The 19968-nt window shown below is 41.1% G+C and overlaps 1 protein-coding gene across 2 annotated transcripts in view; it reads right to left on the reverse strand.

Moving 5' to 3' along the window:
* Nucleotides 1-19968, reverse strand: part of PACS1 (phosphofurin acidic cluster sorting protein 1) — a 151735-nt gene that overhangs the window by 27184 nt on the left and 104583 nt on the right. For both annotated transcript variants that reach the window (XM_027045846.2, XM_027045847.2), the window contains exons 2-4: nt 14986-15073; nt 3767-3856; nt 2949-3074 (exon numbers count right to left, since the gene is read on the reverse strand). In XM_027045846.2, coding sequence (XP_026901647.1) covers nt 2949-3074; nt 3767-3856; nt 14986-15073 — 304 coding nt within the window. The remainder of the gene's footprint in view (nt 1-2948; nt 3075-3766; nt 3857-14985; nt 15074-19968) is intronic.

Raw genomic sequence — 19968 nt, forward strand, 5'->3', positions numbered from 1 at the left:
AGAGAGGGAGACACAGAATCTGAAACAGGCTCCAGGCTCTGAGCTGTCAGCACAGAGCCCAATGCGGGGCTTGAACTCACGAACCGCGAGATCATGACCTGAGCTGAAGTCAAACGCTCAACCGACGGAGCCACCCAGGCGCCCCAAGGTTTTGCTAGGCTATACTGTGATGTTTGAAATGAACATGCTTCATGGCCCCTACAGGTGGAACCTCTGAAAAGAGAAAATCTGTTGTGTCTTGGAGATATCCATCCATATTCAGCTTTTTTCACCGGGGATAATGGTATTTTCTGTATAGATTTACTCTCAAATTGGCTTTTTGTTTCCACGGAAGAAAACACTTTTTCACTTTATGGTTGGTATCTACACTAATTTTTTTCTGAAGGAATTTGCCAAAAGTTATAGATCCAAAAGCCTTGTTACTAGTACAAATATATATTCTTCATGATGGTGTATTATTTTTTTGATTGCTCCGATACTTTGATTTTTGATTTGAGAACCTGTTTTTAAGAACTTGAAAAAGCAGTCTTGCTACATCTCTGTTCAGAGACATTTGTTTGAATCTTCATGTGTCAATGCCTTACTGAATTGGTGCTTTGTTGTTGCAATAAAGCATTGCTTCAGTTTAAAATAAATAATAAAAAAATAAAATGTGGCCCCCTTTTTTTCCCCTTTGTCAGGGTTAAGAGGATTTATCTGGCACACAAGGGAACTACACAAATGAGCAAACATATTGAAGATAATGGGAGCCTGCTTTCATCCTGCTGGAGGAGGGAATCAGAACAATGGACAGGGGAAAGGCAAGCATAAGCCCAATGGTGTTGGGTTGGAATTGATTGGAATGTGTGAGCTCATGATCAGACAGACAGACAGGGAAACAGGTATGACATGTGTGGTGTGTATGTATGTATGTATGTATGTATGTATGAGAGCATAAGCACATATGCAGATACATTTCCTAGCTCTGTCTGTTCATGGGGAGTAGAAGCAATGACACTCCAGCTGGAAAAATAACTCTTAATAGTCATGGAACCCATTTAGAAACCAATGGTTTCTAAATACTATTCTCCGCCAAAAGGAACCAGGACTCTTTGGAGAATCAGTTCACTCCAAGGCTGGGTCAGGGAAAGTGCAAGATGCTATTTTGTACCAGAAAGTAAAGAAGTGTATAAAGAATGATGGCACATATCAAAAAAGATATAGGGACTAGCTTGGAGGGGTTCCCACTGGCCAAATCTGAGATAATTTAAGCATGAAAAAAAAAAAAAAAAGATAGTAACAGATTGAACCCCACTGAAGCAAACAGGAATCTACAGGTCCATAACTAATACATATAAGTGAAATGATCAATAAATGGGAAGAAGAGAAAGCTCTGCCTTACAATAGAAAGTGAATTAATATATACAGCAGGAATGATGGGATTAGAAATTCACTGGCAAGCACCAAAGTAATAATTGATCCAGGCAAGAATCACTAATAGATGCTAAAACTAGTTGAAGATATGATGAGAAAAAAGGTTTGTTACACTGTCTCAAAACATCTCCCTATAAAATATTGTTTTAAATTGGGAAATACAAAAAAAAGTGTTAATTTAGGTTGGAAATCCTGGCAGACATCATCTTAACCAAGCAATAAAAGCTAACCTCGCCAGAAATGGAACAAATCGACGTGGAGCATTGCCTGTGTAGCACTTAGAAGAACACGGCATTACTTCTGTGGTAGTTCTGCCAAAAATGCATAAGCTGAATCTAATCTTCAGAAAACATCAGACAAACCCAAACTGAGGAATATTCAACGAGGTAACTAGCCTGTACTCTTTTTTTTTTCCTTCCTTCCTTCCTTCCCTTCCTTAAGTTTATTTATTGAGAGGGAGAGAGGATCTGAGGCGGGCTCTGTGCTGATGGCAGAGAGCCTGACGTGAGGCTCAAAGTCACGAGCCGTGAGATCATGACCTGAGCTGAAGTTGGACACCCAACTGACTGAGCCACCCAGGTGCCTCTAGCCTGTACTCTTAAAAAAAGTCAAAGGAATGAAAGACAAGGAAAATCTGAGGGACTGTTGAAAATTGAAGGAGACTAAAAAGGCAAGACAATTAAATGAACACTATCCCAGATTAAATCCTGGGCCTGTAATGGATACTATCGAGACACTTGGCACAATCTGAGCGGGGGCCATGGGCTGGATGATGATCCTATATCCGTGTTGATGTCCTGACCTTTATGGCGGGCATGATGCTGACTACACAGGAGAGTATTCTTATTTTTAAGAAATTAACATAGTACGGCATTAACGTGTAGTAGGGCATCATGTCTGCAACTTACTCTCAGTGGTTCAGAAAAGAAAATAATATGCATAAATGTTTATATACAGAGAGAAAAATAAGGCAAATGTGGTAATATGTTAGCACTGAAGAATCTGAGTGCAGGGTATATGGGCATTCTTTACACTACTCTTACAATTTTTCTGTAAGTTGAATTTTCTTTGAAACTTAAAGAAAAACATTTTGTGAGGGAGAAATTACTTGGGATAAAAAGAACAATTACTGGGGCGCCTGGGTGGCTCAGTCGGTTAAGCATCCGACTTCAGCTCAGGTCACGATCTCACGGTCCGTGAGTTTGAGCCCCCGCATCGGGCTCTGGGCTGACAGCTCAGAGCCTGGAGCCTGCTTCGGATTCTGTGTCTCCTTCTCTCTCTGCCCCTCCCCCATTCATGCTCTGTCTCTCTCTGTCTCAAAAATAAATAAAAACGTTAAAAAAAAAAAAAAAAAAAAAAAAAAAGAACAATTACTTGGGATATCCTGAATTTCCAAAAATAGAATTAACTTGTGAAATAAAATGAAACACCCAGCCACTAGGCTGGCAAAATCATTTGCTAGCAGGCTCAACTGGCTGGGCCTGGTGTGCCTCACAAACTCTCGGACTTAAAGACTGGAGACTGTGCCCCCTCACCTCTGCCATGTTGATAAGTCCCACAGCCAGGGTCTTATAGCCCAAGATGGTCCGGTTCTTGTAACGCTTTCTCCTTTGCAACATGATCTGTAGCTTGTTGGCATCTCGCTTCAGGAAATGAGGGTACTGCCAAGTACAAAAGAGTCAAGCATCGTTAATGAGCTCCTGGGTCCTTGGGTTCTGGTCCTGTTGGAGGATATGCAATCCTTCCGTGCTTCACTATCTCCTGTCTGTACAAGGGGGCTGCGTGGGGGGAGTCAGGGGTGAAGGAGACACCATTAAGTTGCCGCTGAGGCTTCGATTCTCCTTGGTGCCTGATTTCCATTCTGTAGCTCTGTGGTACACACGTGTTCAGAACTTTGCCTCTTTCTTTGCCAAGTGATCAAATGTTTTCTCCATATGCTTCAATTTGGGATCCTGGGATTGTGATGAGAGAGAGAGACATACTAAAGAGGCATAAGGAGAAGGGAAGGAATTGAGATTACAACATGGGGGCAGAATGAGACTGAAGGGGACACACTCAGCTGGAGTGTGTGCCGCAGATTACTAAGGAGAGGTAACGGGGCTGAGCGAGATTGGGTGGGGGACCAACAGCCTTATCCAAGGAAAGGGGAAAAAAAGAACTCGGGTCTCAGCATCCTCACTGTGGCTGGCTGAGTGACTGCTTCAGCCCTCCAGGCTAGCCACAGAAGCTCAATTCATTGGGTAACTTTCATTCATTGGGCTGTGGCTGCTCTGGGATAGAAAAATCTCCAGACTGCAGGACTACCTGGGGACTAGACTAGACATTAGTGACCTAAGATTCAGTAGCTTCTCACCTGAAGGGAGAAGGTTAATTGGAGTTCTGTTTCCACAAGTCCACTAGCTGGAAGGATGATCTCGTTGGAGCGAAGAATCCTTTTTGAACCCTGAAACCAAAAAAAAAAAAAAAAAGGTCGAATCTGTGTCATCAAAAATCAGACCAAAAGAAATACTAAGTTTGCAAACAACTTTTAAACTCTACAAACATTCTTACCAAATATTTTATCGGTTTTTATTATACTCATTAAAATCAAGCCATACCAGAAGTATGATTTTACATGTATTATGTTGTATGTTCATAAAAGATTTTCACATAAAAGTGGTTTATTTTTGGACGTGACTTTTCCAACATTCTCTAGAAGAGTCAGGCAGGTAGCAGCACCATGCTCACCTCTGCCTCCCTTCTTCCTCGCAAATTGACACTTCACTTGCACTGTCTTGCCTTTTCACATGCTTTTTCTTTCTCTTCTTGGATGCTCATTTGTGCTTCTGCACACAGCTAAGGCACTCCCCTTTCAGGTCCCCGCTTAATGTTTTCCCAGGAACCTATCCTTTCAGCTCCACCTCTTCCAGCCTAAGAATGGGTTAGATATCCCAGCATTTTTAGCTCTAAAGTTGGGCCCAACTATTCCTAAAGTGTAAAAAGAGATCAGCAGGAGGGCCTGAGGAATGCCAATAAATTTGTATAAATTACTTTTTCAAAAAAAATTGAGATTTAAAAACCGTGAAATGTCTAGATCTTGAACACACAGGATCAATGAGCTGATAAATGCATATACCTACGTAACCCACATCTGCCTCAAGATATGCAACATTTCCGGGGTGCCTGGGCGGTTCAGTTGGTTGAGTGTCTGACTCCTGATTTTGGCTCAGGTCATGATCCCAGGGTTGTGAGACTGAGCCCCATGTTGGGCTCTATGCTGAGCATGGATCCTGCTTGAGATTCTCTCTCGCTCCCTCTCTCTCTCTCTCTCTCTCTCTCTCTCTCTCTCCCCCCACTCCCTGGCTCATACTCTCTCTAAAATAAAATTAAAAATTAAAAAGAAAAAAGATGTACATTTCTATCGCTTCAGAAAAACTCTGTGATCCTGCCCAGACAATCCTACACTGCTCTCTCAGAGGCAAGCACTGTTCTGACTTCTTTCACCATAGGTTAGTTTTACTGATTCTAACATTCCATATAAATGGGGTCATACGGTATGCGCTATTCTGGTTGGGCTTCTTCAAACATCATCATTGAGGTTCATACAGGGTGTTGCATATATTAGCAGTTCATTCCTTTTTATTGCCGAGTAGAATTCTATTCTACTGTTGCTGAACATTCACATTTGTGTTGTTTCTAGTTTTTGGCTACTATGGCCAAAGCTGCCATTCTTGTTAGAAGTCTTTATAGACATATGTGTTACTTTTTCTAGGGCAAACACCTAAGAAAGGAATTGCTGGGTCTTAGGGTAGATGTATGCTTAACTTTATGAGAAACTGCCAGACCAGTTTCCAAAGTGTTGGTACCATTCCCACCCCAGCAGCAGTGTCTAAAAGCCCCAGTTGCTCCTTATCTTCACTAGCAGTTGGTGCGATCAGGTCTTGATTCATGGATTCTAATGGGTACGCACAGTGGAATATCACTGTGGTTACAATTTGCATTTCCCTGATGACTAATACTATTAAGCACATTTTCATTAGTTTATTGATCATTTGTAAATCTCCATGTAAATCTCTATGAGGTGCCTGGTCAAACATTTTCATCCAGGTTTTTTTATCTTGTTTTTGAGTTGTAAGAGTTTTTTAATTTATACAAGTCACTTGTCAGACATACGTATTGTAAATTATTTTCTTGTCTATTCAGTTTATTAATGGTATCTTTGGATGAAGTATTTAATTTTGACCAAGTCTACTTTATTATTTTTTAATGGTTAATGCATTCTGGCTCCTATCTAAAAGATCTTTGCCTACTCCAAGACTGTGAAGTTACTCTGCCATGTTGAAGCAGATATTCTGCTGCTTCCTTGTAGAAATTTTATAATTTTGGGGCACTGGGTGGCTCAGCTGGTTAAGCCTCTGACTTCGGCTCAGGTCATGATCTCGCGGTCCATGGGTTCGAGCCCTGTGTTGGGCTCTATGCTGACAGCTCAGAGCCTGTAACCTGCTTCAGATTCTGCATCTCCCTCTCTCTCTAACCCTCCTACACTCATACTCTGTCACTCTCTCTCAAAAATAAACATTAAAAAATTTTTTTTAATTTTTATAATTTTAGTTTTTATATTTAGGTTTCTTATCCATTTCTAATTTTTTTTTTCAACGTTTATTTTTATTTTTGGGACAGACAGAGACAAAGCATGAAAGGGGGAGGGGCAGAGAGAGAGGGAGACACAGAATCGGAAACAGGCTCCAGGCTCTGAGCCGTCAGCCCAGAGCCTGACGCGGGGCTCGAACTCACGGACCACGAGATCGTGACCTGGCTGAAGTCGGACGCTCAACCGACTGCGCCACCCAGGCGCCCCTCTAATTATTTTTAATTAGACTGAGCCACCTAGGCGTCCCTCCATTTCTAATTTTTAAAAAATATTTTTATTTTTGAGAGAGCGAGAGAGCGAGAGAGCGAGAGAGAGAGAGCATATGAGCTGTGCTGACAGCAGAGAGCCCAATGTGGAGCTAGAACTCGTGAACTGTGAGATCATGAGCTGAGCTCAGGTGGGGACACTTAACCAACTGAGCCACCCAAGCACTCCTAACTTTTGCTTTTACAAAATGCAAATTTTGCTTAATGCAGGAAGGAAAATCTAAATACAATATTTCAGAATGTTTTTGTAACTAGAATAGAATTGTAATTAGAATAGTTTTGTAACTAGAATAGAATACCAATTAAAATAACAAAGGAAATTCTGCCTTGTCTGTTAAAAACACTTTTTGTAGTAACCGCTATTACAAACAAGAATCTTGACAAAGTTTTCACCTGAGTTAATTGATTTTTAAAATCTCTGTAAAATGAATCTCAGAAATGCTGAGAGAATTCAGAATGTGGCTTATATATAGTGGTGGTTTCAACAAAAGGTAGGAAACATTTGGCAATATTTAGAGATATTTTTGGTTGTTATAACTGGGGTGGTATCTGTGTGTATGTGAGGTATTTCTAGAGCGTAGAGGTCAAGGTTGTTGCTGACCATTCTATGATGTACAGAGCAGACCCCACAACACAATGATCTGGCCCAAATGTCTACAGTGCTGCTGCTGAGAAACACTGTTCTAGCTGAAACCTCACCTCCACTGAGGACATGTTTCTTGGGTAGTTCTCTCAAACGGTGGCTGCTTTTCTCCTATAATGCGCACACTTGGCTTGGAGATGAGGAAGATGTCCTCCTTATTTTCATCACCAGCTCTAGAACATTATCCCTTCCACCTCGCCAAAAACCCTATTCTGAATTGATACCCTCAGTTCATACGACCCTCTATTCCCTGCTGTGGCTGGGATCTTTAACTGTAGTCATTTCTGCTTATTTCTTGATTTCAGCTCCTCACTCACTGTTCCTTTCCCCGGTACTATCTCAGCTATAACTCTCTATGGTTTCAATATATGCTCTTTCCAACATCTTGGCTGCCTCAATCTCATAATCCCTCTCTTTCAATGATCTTGTCCTCACACTTGTCTTAGCTACTCACCCACATGATCACATGCTGAATCTTATCATTACCAATAATTACAAGCAATATCTAATCTCAGTTTCATGTACCCCACGCTCTGATTACACCTATCTTTTCAGCTCATTCTCTCTAGTTTGTCAACAATAATTCTTCTGCCAGGGCCTATGATCCAAAGATCCTTCCATTGTTTCAATTTTCCTCATGGCCCTGCTGTCCCTCTTTCCTCCTTACCCAGCTTAAATGCCACAGTCAATCTTTATAAATAAACATGTTCTTGCACACACTCTGTTGCTAGTCTGCCATAGTCATTTGGTAAATTACAACTCTGTTGAAGTCCAACTGCACTAGCTGAACATGCCCAGAAGGAATCATATAATCAGGCGGTCTGGTCAGTCTTTAATACATGTCCCCGAATCTGTAGTGGGCTGACAAGACAGTCTGGCAATTACTCTGTATTTTCCCAAGTCTTTCCCCTTTTCTGCTCTGCTTGGTGATGCATTTTTCCTCAAACCCCTAACACCTCCTAACCTCTCCTCACTTTAGTTGATAACCTTTATTCCTACTTAGCTGAGAAGATGGAAGCACTAGGAAAAGGGCTCCCACAACTCCCAGCACACTTACCTACTTAGCACATTTGTGCTCATGTCCCCTCCGACCCTCCTGTTATACAGATGGAGGCCCTACTCCCATCTAAAGTCAACCACTGCACTTGGGCACCTGAGCTCATCCCCCCTCACCTGCTCAGATGCTCTTCTACCCAGTCTTTCAGGTCCTACATAATCAACCTTCCTCTTTATTCTGGATCATTTCTATTAGCAAACATGTTGTTATCTCTCTGATCTTAAAACAAAACAACAACCCCCCAAAACCCTCTCTTGTCACCATGTGCCCTGCTGGCTACCAACCCCTATCTCGCCTTCCCTTAGCAAACTCAAGAGCTGTCTATTTTTGCTCTCCTGAAGTCCTCTGCTTTCATTTTTCTTGTAAATGCATTCCAGTCAACCTTCCTATCTCCACCATCCCACCAAAAATGCTACTGACAAGGTCTCAAATAACCTTCACTTTAAAGAACCTGATGACCCATTCTCATCTCCTTGGGCTTATCTGCGCCTTTTGATAGTCACTCTTGACTTCCAGCAACACTTCCTTCATCTGGCTTCCAGGATCCCATACTCTCTTTGATTTCCTCTTATCCTCTGGCTGCTCTCTCTTGGCTTCGATTTCCGGTCCTTCCTCTCCTCTCTGACTTCCTAATGCTGGAGTGCCTGGGGCCTTAATCCTTAGACTTGTTCTCTTCTCTGCAGTCACTCACTCCACTCCTAATTATCTCATCCAATCTTAAGGTCTTAATTAAATATACTCTCCAAATTATCTCTCTATCCCAGACCTCTCTCCTGGACTCTAAACCCATATATTCAATTATCTATTCAACATCTCCTCCTGCATGTTTAATAGGCATCTCAGACATAACACGATAAGCTGAGTTTTGGATCTTTCCCTTGAACCTGCTTCAGCCAGTCTTCTCCATCTCACTTAATGGCATTTCCACCCGCTAGTTGTTTAGGGAAAACCTCTGGCAGGGTGCCTGCCTGGCTCATTCTGTAGAGCATGTCGTTCTTGATCTTGGGGTTGTGACTTCAAGCACCATGTTGGGTGCAGAGATTGCTTAAATAAACTTTAAAAAGAAAAGAAAACAATCCGGTGCTACCCTCATCTCTTGCCTCAACCACTGTTATGGCCTATTAACAAACTGGTCTTCCTGATTCCTCTTCCCTACCTACAGTCTCTTCTCTATACAACAGCCACAGTGATCCCATCACTTCTTTGTTCAAAACCCTCCAATTCACACAGATCGAAAGCCAGAGACTTTGTAATTATCTGCACATACCCTGTTCCTCCCTTTCTTTTTTTTTTAAATGTTTATTTTTGAGAGAGAGAGAGAGAGAGAGAGAGAGAGAGAGAGAGAGAGAGAACACAAGTGGTGGAGGGGAAGAGAAAGAGAGGATCCGATGTGGGCTCCATGCTGATTGCAGAGAGCCCGATGCAGGGCTCGAATTCACGAACCTTGAGATCATGACCTGAGCTGAAGTTGGACGCTTAACTGACTGAGCCACCCAAGCACCCCCACTACGCCTTACTTCTTTGACCTCACCTCCTTCTGCTTTTGTTCCTCTCCAGCCTCACTGGCCACCACTTCCTTCCTCTTGGTTCTGTCAGAAACATTCCTGCCTTAGGGCTTTGCTTTGCCTTTTCCCTCTGTCTAGAATGCTCTTTCTCCAGATATTGCATGGCTCCCTCCTTTCACCTTCAAAGTCTTTGCATAAATGTCATGTCTCAATGAGGCCTACCCTGATCACCCTAACTTCTCTCACCTCTGGCATGCTAGATCCCTTTATCTGATTTATTTCCCCACAGGACATATCTCCTTCCAATAGCAACAGCCCTTATTATTTGAACTCTCACTATCCAAATATGTGCTATAAATACTTGTAAAACTTTCTATCCCAATTGCATTATCTGAATTGCAAACCTGTTAAAACCAATCTGTGTGTGTAGGTAACAGGACATAGAGTACAGGGCAGTCCCGGGATCACAGTGAGCACTGGTGCTTTCAAAGCATGGTGCACTACTCTTCTCATCTTTCTCATCCTTCTCCAAAGATTTGCTCTTCATGGGCCACAGTACTTGCTTCTTCCAGGGCCTAGGGCACTACCTACTTGGGTCCAATTTCAGAATTATCTTTAGTACCTTTACATATCACCTTTAAGCTATATAACAGTACGTCTTCATTTGCAGTATAGAAGCAAGACAATTTATATCTGATACTATAATATCATTACTTATAGTGCATAAAAATACCCATTAATGAGTATTATTACTGCATTAAAAATTAGGTTCCTGGTGTTTTTTTATCTTTTATTTGAGAGAGAGTGTGTGTGAGTGGGGGAGAGGGGCAGAGGGAGAGAGAGAAAGAATCTTAAGCAGGCTCCACGCTCAGTGCAGAACCTGATGTGGGGCTCGATACCACAACCCTGGGATCATGACGGGAGCCGGAATCAAGTCGGACACTCAACGAACTGAGCCACCCAGGAACCTGGGTTCCTAGTGTTTTAAATGTTTCCTTTTTAAATGCAAAATTATTCATGAATGGTCACCTAAAATTTTAAGAGTCCTGTAGTAATATTTTGAGAAAATAGGTAGAGGGGCACCTGGGTGGCTCAGTTGGTTAAGTGTCCGACTTCGGCTCAGGTCATGATGTCGCAGTTTATGGGTTCGAGCCCTGCATCGGGCTCTCTGCTGACAGCTCAGAGCCTGAAGCCTGCTTCAGATTCTGTGTCTCCCCCCATCTCTGCTCTTCCCCTGCTCATGCTCTGTGTCTCTCTCTCAATAATAAATCAACATTAAAAAAAATTTATAAAGAGTTGGGACCCTTGGTTTCGGCTTAGGTCACGAACTCACGAACCATGAGATCAAGCCCCACACACAAAAATTATACACCCAAGTAGCTTTTGTTTATGTAGGCACAACTATCAGTATTTACCATATTAGGAATTTAAACTGAGACATTTAAAAATATGTATAGGGGTGCTTGGGTGGTTCAGCTGGTTAAGTGTCCGACTCTTGGTTTCAGCTCGGGTATGACCTCTTGGTTCATGAGTTCAAGCCCTGCATCAGGCTCACACTAACAGTGCAGGGGCATGCTTGGATTCTCTCTCTCTCTCCCTCTGCCCCTCCTGCTCATGCTCTCTTTCTCTCAAATAAATAATAAATTTTAAAAATATAATAAAAATATGTATTAATTCACTTAAAAATAATAAACCTTTCACATGTTTACATAAGAACATTTTTTAATGAAAAATGTCTTTTCCAAAACAAAAACAATTTAGTAAGAAGATGGCATGTTTTTTTTTAAACAATTTTATTGGGATAGAATTCAAATACTATACAATTCACCCATTTAAAGTGTACATTTCAATAGCTTTTAGTATAGTCAGAGTTGTGCAAACATTACCACAATAAGTTCTACAGCATTTTCATCACCCCAAAAAGAAACCCGATACTCTTTAGCTGTCACCCTACTAATCTTCTCCCCCTCTACCCCCAACCCCAGGCAACCACTAATTTACTTTCTGACTCTATCAATGTACCTACCTATCATGGACATTTCATATAAATGGAATCATACGACATGTGGTCTTTTGTGACTGGCTTCTTTCATTTATTAGCACAATGTTTTCAAGCTTCATCCATGTTGTAGCATGGATATACCACCTTTCACTTATCCATTCGTCAGTCAATGGACTTGGTTTGTTTCCAATTTTTAGCTATTATGAATAAATGCTGCCAATGAACATTTATGTGCAGTTTTATGTAGACATGTTTTCATTTCCCTTGGGTAATATCTAGGAGTAGAATTGCTGGGCCACCTTATGACTCTATGTCACACCTTTTCAGGAACTGCCAGACTATTTTTAAGGTGGCTGCATGATTTTACATTTCCAACAGCAGTATGAAGGAGATAGCATTCTTTTACATTTCTGCAAATCTCTTAAAAAAAAATTTTTTTTTAATGTTTATTTATTTTGGGGACAGAGAGAGACAGAGCATGAATGGGGGAGGAGCAGAGAGAGAGGGAGACACAGAATCGGAAGCAGGCTCCAGGCTCTGAGCCATCAGCCCAGAGCCTGACGCAGGGCTCGAACTCACGCACCGCGAGATCGTGACCTGAGCTGAAGTTGGACGCTCAACCGACTGAGCCACCCAGGCGCCCCTCTGCAAATCTCTTTAATGTCTGGCTAATAGTTGGATTCTCCTACCTGCTTCTGTATTCAATTTGTTGCAAAATATTGTTTTGGTTGGGTATATGAAAAAAATCCACACTCAAAGAGATACAAAGTTAAAAAAAAAAGGAGGAGACTTTTATAGCACTGTTACATATTAAAATCCAATTAACAGAAAAAGGACATCAGTGGCAAAACTGAGAAATCTGAATACAGTCTTTAATTTAGTTAATAGTATTGTACCAATGATAATTTCTTAGTTTTGATAAAGGTACCATGGTTAAGAAAGATGTTAACATTGGGAGAAGGTGGGTGAGGGGAATACAGAAACTCTATACATTATCCCCGCATCTCTCCTGCAAATTTAAAATTATTTCAAAATAAAATGTTAAAAACAAAACCCAATCCATTGGTCTATTTTGTTCTTTGAACAGATCTTTTACCCAGCATGATTTTGTAACCTCATGCACTGGTCATTTGGAAAACACGGGTTCACTGAATCAGGCAAACCTTTCTACACATTTTACCATACAACTGAGAAAGCCACTGCCATTACTATGACCACTGATCTCTTCAGTAAAGTCCTTAAGAACTGGGAAGCTGTCAGGCTTATACTGACACATTTTCCAAAATTCTAATTTTCACATGAAAGATCAAATTTTATTTATCATTGGCCAAAAATATTCTCAGTTGTTTCCCTTTAAGTGATAGGTTGTTCATTTTCAAGAAAATGTCTTCCAAGTAGCCGAGTCTGAATAACCAGTTTGTCTGTAAGCCCTTCTTTCACATAAAAATGCTATTTCATTACAAAAGCAACTATTTTAATTCACAACTCAATTGCACAAGTGTTTGTTCAAGACAACTGCATACTTCACCATGAGCAGAAGTGCTTTATGCATGTTTCCCATTTCTGTTTTATCCCCTCACTGCTGTATCCCCTGTGCCTAGAGCAATGCTTTGCATATAATAGGTGCTCAGTAAATATGTATTAAATGAATGAATAAATGAATAAACAAGCCACTGGATAAATGATAACATCTGTAATTACTTTCAGCTGCTTGGAAGTAAAGCAATAAAAAATTCAGGATATTTATAGTTTTTGGGTATAATTTTAAATTTTACAGAATGTTAAATATTTAATCAGGAAATAAAGGACATTATTTCTTTTGGCAAAGGCATTTGACTGTGGGGATGGCAAAAGCAGCAGGGAACTTTCAAAACCATACCAACAGTGTTTGTACTGGAAAGCAACAGCTTTTAGCAAAGGCAATGGTTCCTGAAAACTGGAACCCTGCCCATGACCTAGAAATGGGTATAAAATCAGGACAGAAAGAAAAGACGCTGTAAGTCTCCACTTGCACATCGTTGCCGTGTACTTGTTTTTTCAACTCAGGATGCCTGGGAATGTTTCACAGAATTGGGAGGAATTACATGCACAAAGATGAACAGGAAATCAAAATATAAAGTGGGACATGCAGGCATTCATAAAGAGTAATTAAAATACTCTAAGTTTTGAGGACTAAATTAAGATAATGTATTTATCTCAGAAAGCGAGCTGAGGATCTCAGTGTATGGGACACATACTGGGAGTGCCACAGATGTGGATTTTAATGAGGCCACTATTAGAACAATAGACTGCTCATAATAGGTGATCTAGCTAATAAAATGTGCTGGTTAGTAGGAGTTACCATACAGTTCACTACTTTCCAACCAGTAAGAATTCACTAAATACACCATTCTTAAGCTAAAGGATCCAATCATTATTTAATGACTCTAGAATCTCAGTAAACTCTAGGGAGTCATCCTTAGGAAGGAGTTACCTTACAGTTCACTACTTTCCAACCAGTAAGAATTCACTAAATACACCATTCTTAAGCTAAAGGATCCAATCATTATTTAATGACTCTAGAATCTCAGTAAACTCTAGGGAGTCATCCTTAGGAAGGACTTACCAGTTAAGGAAGGCCTGGTAGTGGAGTTTAATGACTACATAAATTACCTGCTCTTTAGTTTCTGGTACCACTTCTGCTACCTGGTAATGAGCTGGCAACAGGTAAATTCCTTAATCTTCCTGTAGTTCAGTTTCTCCCTTCTTTCCTGAACTTTGGGAATGCTTAGAGTACGAATGTTTGTGAAATATTTTGGGTCCCTTTAAGATACTGAGTGAGTATAAGGAATAAATGGGTGGATTGCCCACAAGCTAAAATGTTCAGTAAGTTTCTAATTGCCAAATTTGAAACAATAATCTATAAATTTCTTCTACCCTATAGAAAACCTCGAAACAAACACTGGCCACCACAGCAATTTCTGAATCATTTATCCAACACTTTAGCATCTGTATCACTTGATCTTCATACTAATCCTGTTAGATATGCAAGGCAGGAAGAACCGTTTTAAATCTTCAGACAAAGACACTAAAGTTTAAAGAAACTGAGTGGTTTAACTAAGAGACAGAACTGGGACTCCTTAAGTCTCATGAGCTCAGTCATCTTATACTCCTGCTCCTTGCTTGGCTGAGGGAGGGAGGGAGGGAGGGAGGGAGGGAGGGAGGGAAGGAAGGAAGGAAGGAAGGAAGGAAGGAAGGAAGGAAGGAAGGAAGGGGAAAAGGAAAAGAAAGGGAAAGGGGGAAAGGAAAGGAAAGGAGGAAGGGAAGGGAAGGGAAGGGGAGGGGAGGGGAGGGGAAGGGAGGGGAGGGGAGGGGAGGGGAGGGGAGGAAGGGAGAGGCAGACCCTCATCAGTATTTCTCAAGTCCCAACAGCAGGCATAAAGTTATCCAGCTTCCTTGGACCCTGAACAAACAATCCTGCTCAACTTACCTGTAGCTTCACAGCAATGACCACCGAGTTAAGATCTTTGTCCATTTCTTTTAGCATGACAAGTTTCTTCAGGGTCAAGCTGAATAGCCTACAAAAAATTTGAGAAAGACAATCCAGTCAAACGTAAGGAATTTAGGAGAAAAGTGATAGATGATCTGATGGGGAAACCGCTCTACCTAAAGAAAGAATGTTAGAATGCCAAACAGCGTCCTCCTTTAGTAAAAAAGCACTCTCCTGTTTAACTTTTATAAACAAGTGTCAAAAGGTGTATTATTCCATGAATCTCTGTGGATGCCCATTGATCTCAAGCTAAAACTGACACACTTTTTCCCTAATACGTGGGAGAAATTTCTGAGGGGAGACCAAGACAGGTACAGATGTTTGTTTTGCTTATCCAGTCCCTCTTCTAATTTACATCTAATCACACCTGAAACATTTACAGATGTACATCTGTAGCAACAAGGAGATAATCCGCACAAACAAAATAGATACCATTTGCAGAAAATGATTTAAATGGCCACAATTTGGGTTTCAGTTGAATTGTGCTTGAGGTGTGCAGAAAATCTTCAGTGCCACCCAATGAGGAAGTTCCCCCTAACTGAAAGAGAAAGGACTGTCCCTTGCTCTGGAGTCAGCAACTGTCATTTGACTTGACCTTGCCTTACCAAAACAGGCCTACCCTGGTCTTCTAGGAAGAGTTGGGAGGGAAACTGGATACTGCCTTTCTACTTCTGGTTTAAGTGGTTCAAATCCAGCACATTCTCTTCCTTGGAGAGGCTCTGACAAATGGGGAGTCACACAAAGGATGCTGCTTACCAGAGTCATAACAAGTTCTCAGACTCCATTTTATGCTTCCTCTCTCTCCCGTGCTGCAGCTATCTTGCCCCTGCTTTCTACCTGTCTTACCTCTCTGCGCTCCTTCCTCATACTCTAAACTCCAGTCATGCTGAGTCTCCTTTAGGTCCTTGGGTGACACACACCTCTGGCCTTCTACCAAAGGGCTTGGCAAAGTATAGCTGCTCAGCAAACATCTGTTAGATAAAATGTTATAACTTCCTAATGCCTCCTCATTCACTGACTAGCGCTGGGAGCAAGAGCTACCTCACCTGCGCTCCTAAAACATGCTCAGGTTCATTAAACTGGGATCACCTGGGTTCATGCTCTTTCCTCCAAAATCTCCCCCTCAATGCCTACCCACAGCATTGTATGTTTCTCTTTCCCCTTCAGAGCAGAGACATGCTGGCCCAAAAGGAACTCTGGTTCTGCCAACATCAAAGGGATTATTATATTCCACAGAGTTGGCTATTAAGAAACGTATGAACTATGTTGTTCAACTATGTATCTTCAAGCCCTGCTAGAAAGGAAAGGGAACATGACTGGATGAACAAGTGGAAGAGACTGGATATGCTGTTTTGTTCCTCATTGAAGGCTGTTATTTATGAACGCTTTCAATGGGTTAAGTTTTTGTTTCTTTCCAAAGCAAACATTTTCTAGCTTCTGACTAATGTATCTATATCCAAGATATAAAGAGTCACAGAACTAAATCTGGGACACATACTTCTTCCCCTCTGCTTGTTATCCTTCTTCACTCTTTTACACATTCCATACATTTAGTGAGCGTCTCTTGTACTCTGGGTACCAGGTTAGTCGTTGGAATTGTAGAGGGATGTGGTTCTCAGCCTCATGGAGATTATACACACCAGAGGGGAAGACGGGTAATGACTTACATTACACTCCTTGCCCTCAGCTTTTTCATGTCCCATAAGGCTCTGGACCATCTTTCCTTTTCCATAACATGTAAAAATTGTCGGGTAATACAGCAGAATTTTGTTAGGAAGGAAAAACATATCATAGACCAACAAGTGTTTACTGACTCAATAAACCTTTATGCCACAGCACCTATGTCAACAAGAAGGCCAAGAATGATTTAGTACCTGAGGTAACAAGGCAATAGCAAGACTGGATTTTCTCAGTGTTTGCTTAGAAACTAGATATACCACACTGATTTCCATACTACTGGCAATAGTTTAATAGATATTTTTTGTTTGTTTTTAATGGTATGACTCAAAGGGATGTGGGGACTTAAATGCATTCTAGTTCTTCAAAGTATAAGAAAATGTGTATGACTCATTAGGCACCCACCATGTAACATGTACTTGTTATATACTGCATTATCTCATGTAAGTCTTATAATAATTCTAACAGGTGGGTAATATATCCACCCATTTTACAGATAAGGATGCCTGAAGGATTAAGCGACTTGACCGAGCTCACACAAAGTGGTCGAGCCAAGATGCAAACTTAGGCCTATCTTAGCCCAGAACCCAATTTAAGTTACTACAAGGCACTTTATTAGAAAGTTAGAAGAAAGTATTTTAATTACAAGTAAATATTTTCAACATACATTTAATATAACAGAAAAACTCTGGAGAAATAAGATACATTTCTGCTTAAACCACACTCACACACAGTTGGCTGCAACAGCCCTAGATAGCTCCAAGGATGACTAAGCCTGACTGAGCCTGGCAAGATGTTCTGACTGGAGGTGCCGCAATGCATAAGAGGCTGAATTAGATTATGATCCTACATGTTCTTGCTACCATATGTTTTACTGGTTGGGTACTTCTTATGCAGTAAAAATACAGAATCCAAGGCCTAAAAGGAAAGGGTCCTTCCCTGATCACATTCCTGTTTCAATCAGTTTTTCTACAGCAGAAAATAACTTCACACTAAAATTATAAAAACTAATAATTCCAAGTGCTGGTGAAGATGTGGCATAACCGAAGTCCCCTGTGTGGCTGGTGAGAGCGCAAAATTGTACAACTGCATTCAAGAAAAGCACTTGGTAGTTTATCAGTTGACATTAATTATATGACTATTCCTATGCCGAGCTCCCAAGAGAACCCAAGAAAATGAAGGCAGACCCCACAAAAAGACAGGTACAGGAATGTTCAAAGCAGCTCCACTCATAAAAGCCCTAAATCAGAAATAACTAAAATGTCTACCAACAGAAGAATGGACAAACAAATGTGCTATGCAAAAAAGAACAAGCTACTGACACATGGGACAACATGAAGGAATTTCAAAAACACTATACTATGTTGGTCTAAAGAAGGCAGACACAAAAGACTACAAACAACATGATTCCATCCATATGAAGTTCAAGAATCAATAAGACCAATGCATGGTGATAGGTGACAGCACAGTAACTGAGGCAAGTGGAGGCATTCATTGGGAAGGGACATGAGACAAGGGAACCCTTTAGAGTAACTGATACATCATGGTGGCCACGTGGGTATACACACATGCAAAACCCCACAGAGCTTTAGATCCAAGACCCATGCAGCCCACTGTATACAAACTACACATACTTTTTTTTTTAAGACCAGAATGAAGGCTTTAGAGCCAGACATAGCCAGGTCTGAATTACAGTTCTGTCACATTACTCTCACTTATCCAATCAGCCTACAATGAGCCAGGCACTGTTCTAGTTATTTGTGACGTTATCAGTAAACAAAACAGACAAAAATTTGTGTCACAACTTTAATTTTTATATTCTAGTGAAAAGAGTCACAAACAATAAACACAGATATTTTAAAAATTTCATAGTATGTTAGATACTAACACATACATAGTATGTGTTAAAACAGAAGTAGGTAAGGGGGATTGTGAGTGTGAAGCAGAGGGCAAGGAGGGTTATAATTTTAAGTAAGTTGGTCAGGGTAGACCTCACTGAGGAGTTCTACATTAAGGGAAAAAAGTGCAAAGGTCTTAAGGTATAGCACACTGGTCTGTTTGAGACAGAGGAGGCCAGTGGAACTGAAGTAGAGTGAGCAAGGGTAAGAGTGGTGTGGGATAAAGTCAAATACATGTTTGGTGGGTGGGGGGCCTTACCAGCCATGTAGGGCTGTGTAGACCATAATAAGGACTGGCTCTTATTCTGCAAGAAATGGGGAGTCTGGGGAGCTACTGGCTTGAAGTGAGAGACATGGCTTGTTTTACATTTTAATAGGATTGTTCTAGCTGTTCTATAGGATAGAATGAAGGAGAACAGAGGGGAAGGGGGAAAAGTTGAATCAGAAGGCAACTACCAGAGTGCAAGCAGTAGACTACCTGTAGTTCAGAGGGTAGTGTAGCAGGGTGGCAGCACTGGAGGTGGTAAAAAATGGTTTGAATTCTGAATACACTATTGAAGATGTAGGTCAACTCCTGGGTTTGGGGCCTGAACATCTGGAAATAACCCGGTGCGGTTATCATTAACTGAGATGGGTAAAACTTTGGGTAAAGCAGGTTTGAGGAATTTAAGATCAACTGGACACTTTAAATTTGAGAGGTCTCTTAGATTTCTAAGTAGAGATGACGAGCAACGAGTTAGATATAGAAGTCTGCCTCTGGGCTGAAAACATTAATATGTAACTGTGGCATAAAGGTGGAATATAAAGAAATGAAACTGGATGAGATGATCCATAGACTGAGCACATATACAAAGACAAGAGCACCAGGGTCAAGCCCAAGAATACTTCCACATTAAGGACCAAGAGGTGAAGATGATGAAGTAACAAAGCGACCAAGAAGGATCACCAGGGAGGCAGGAGAAACACCAAATAAGTGGGATATTCTAGAAGTCAGGAGAGACTGGTCAGCTGTATCAAATGCTGCTGACAGGTCAAGAGAAAGACTGAGAATGGATGACTCAATTTAGCCACACGGACCGTAACAAGACCAATTTCACAGAATAGTGAAAAGGAAGGCATAACTGGAATGAATTTGGAAGAGAAGGGGAGGAAAGAACTGGAGACAGAAAATATAAATACACAAATCTGTCTCAGTCCTAGCTCTACCCCCAGCATCCTGAGTAGTAAACTTCTTGTCCAACAGAAATACAGTGCAAGCCACAGGTATAACTTTCCTTTCTGGGAGTCTGTAATTTTGCTATGTGCTAGGAAGAGGGTACCCAACCAACGAGCCCCCAGTAAAGACCTG

The sequence above is a fragment of the Acinonyx jubatus genome, chromosome D1 (genome assembly GCF_027475565.1).
Source record: "Acinonyx jubatus isolate Ajub_Pintada_27869175 chromosome D1, VMU_Ajub_asm_v1.0, whole genome shotgun sequence".
Lineage (NCBI taxonomy): Eukaryota > Metazoa > Chordata > Mammalia > Carnivora > Felidae > Acinonyx > Acinonyx jubatus.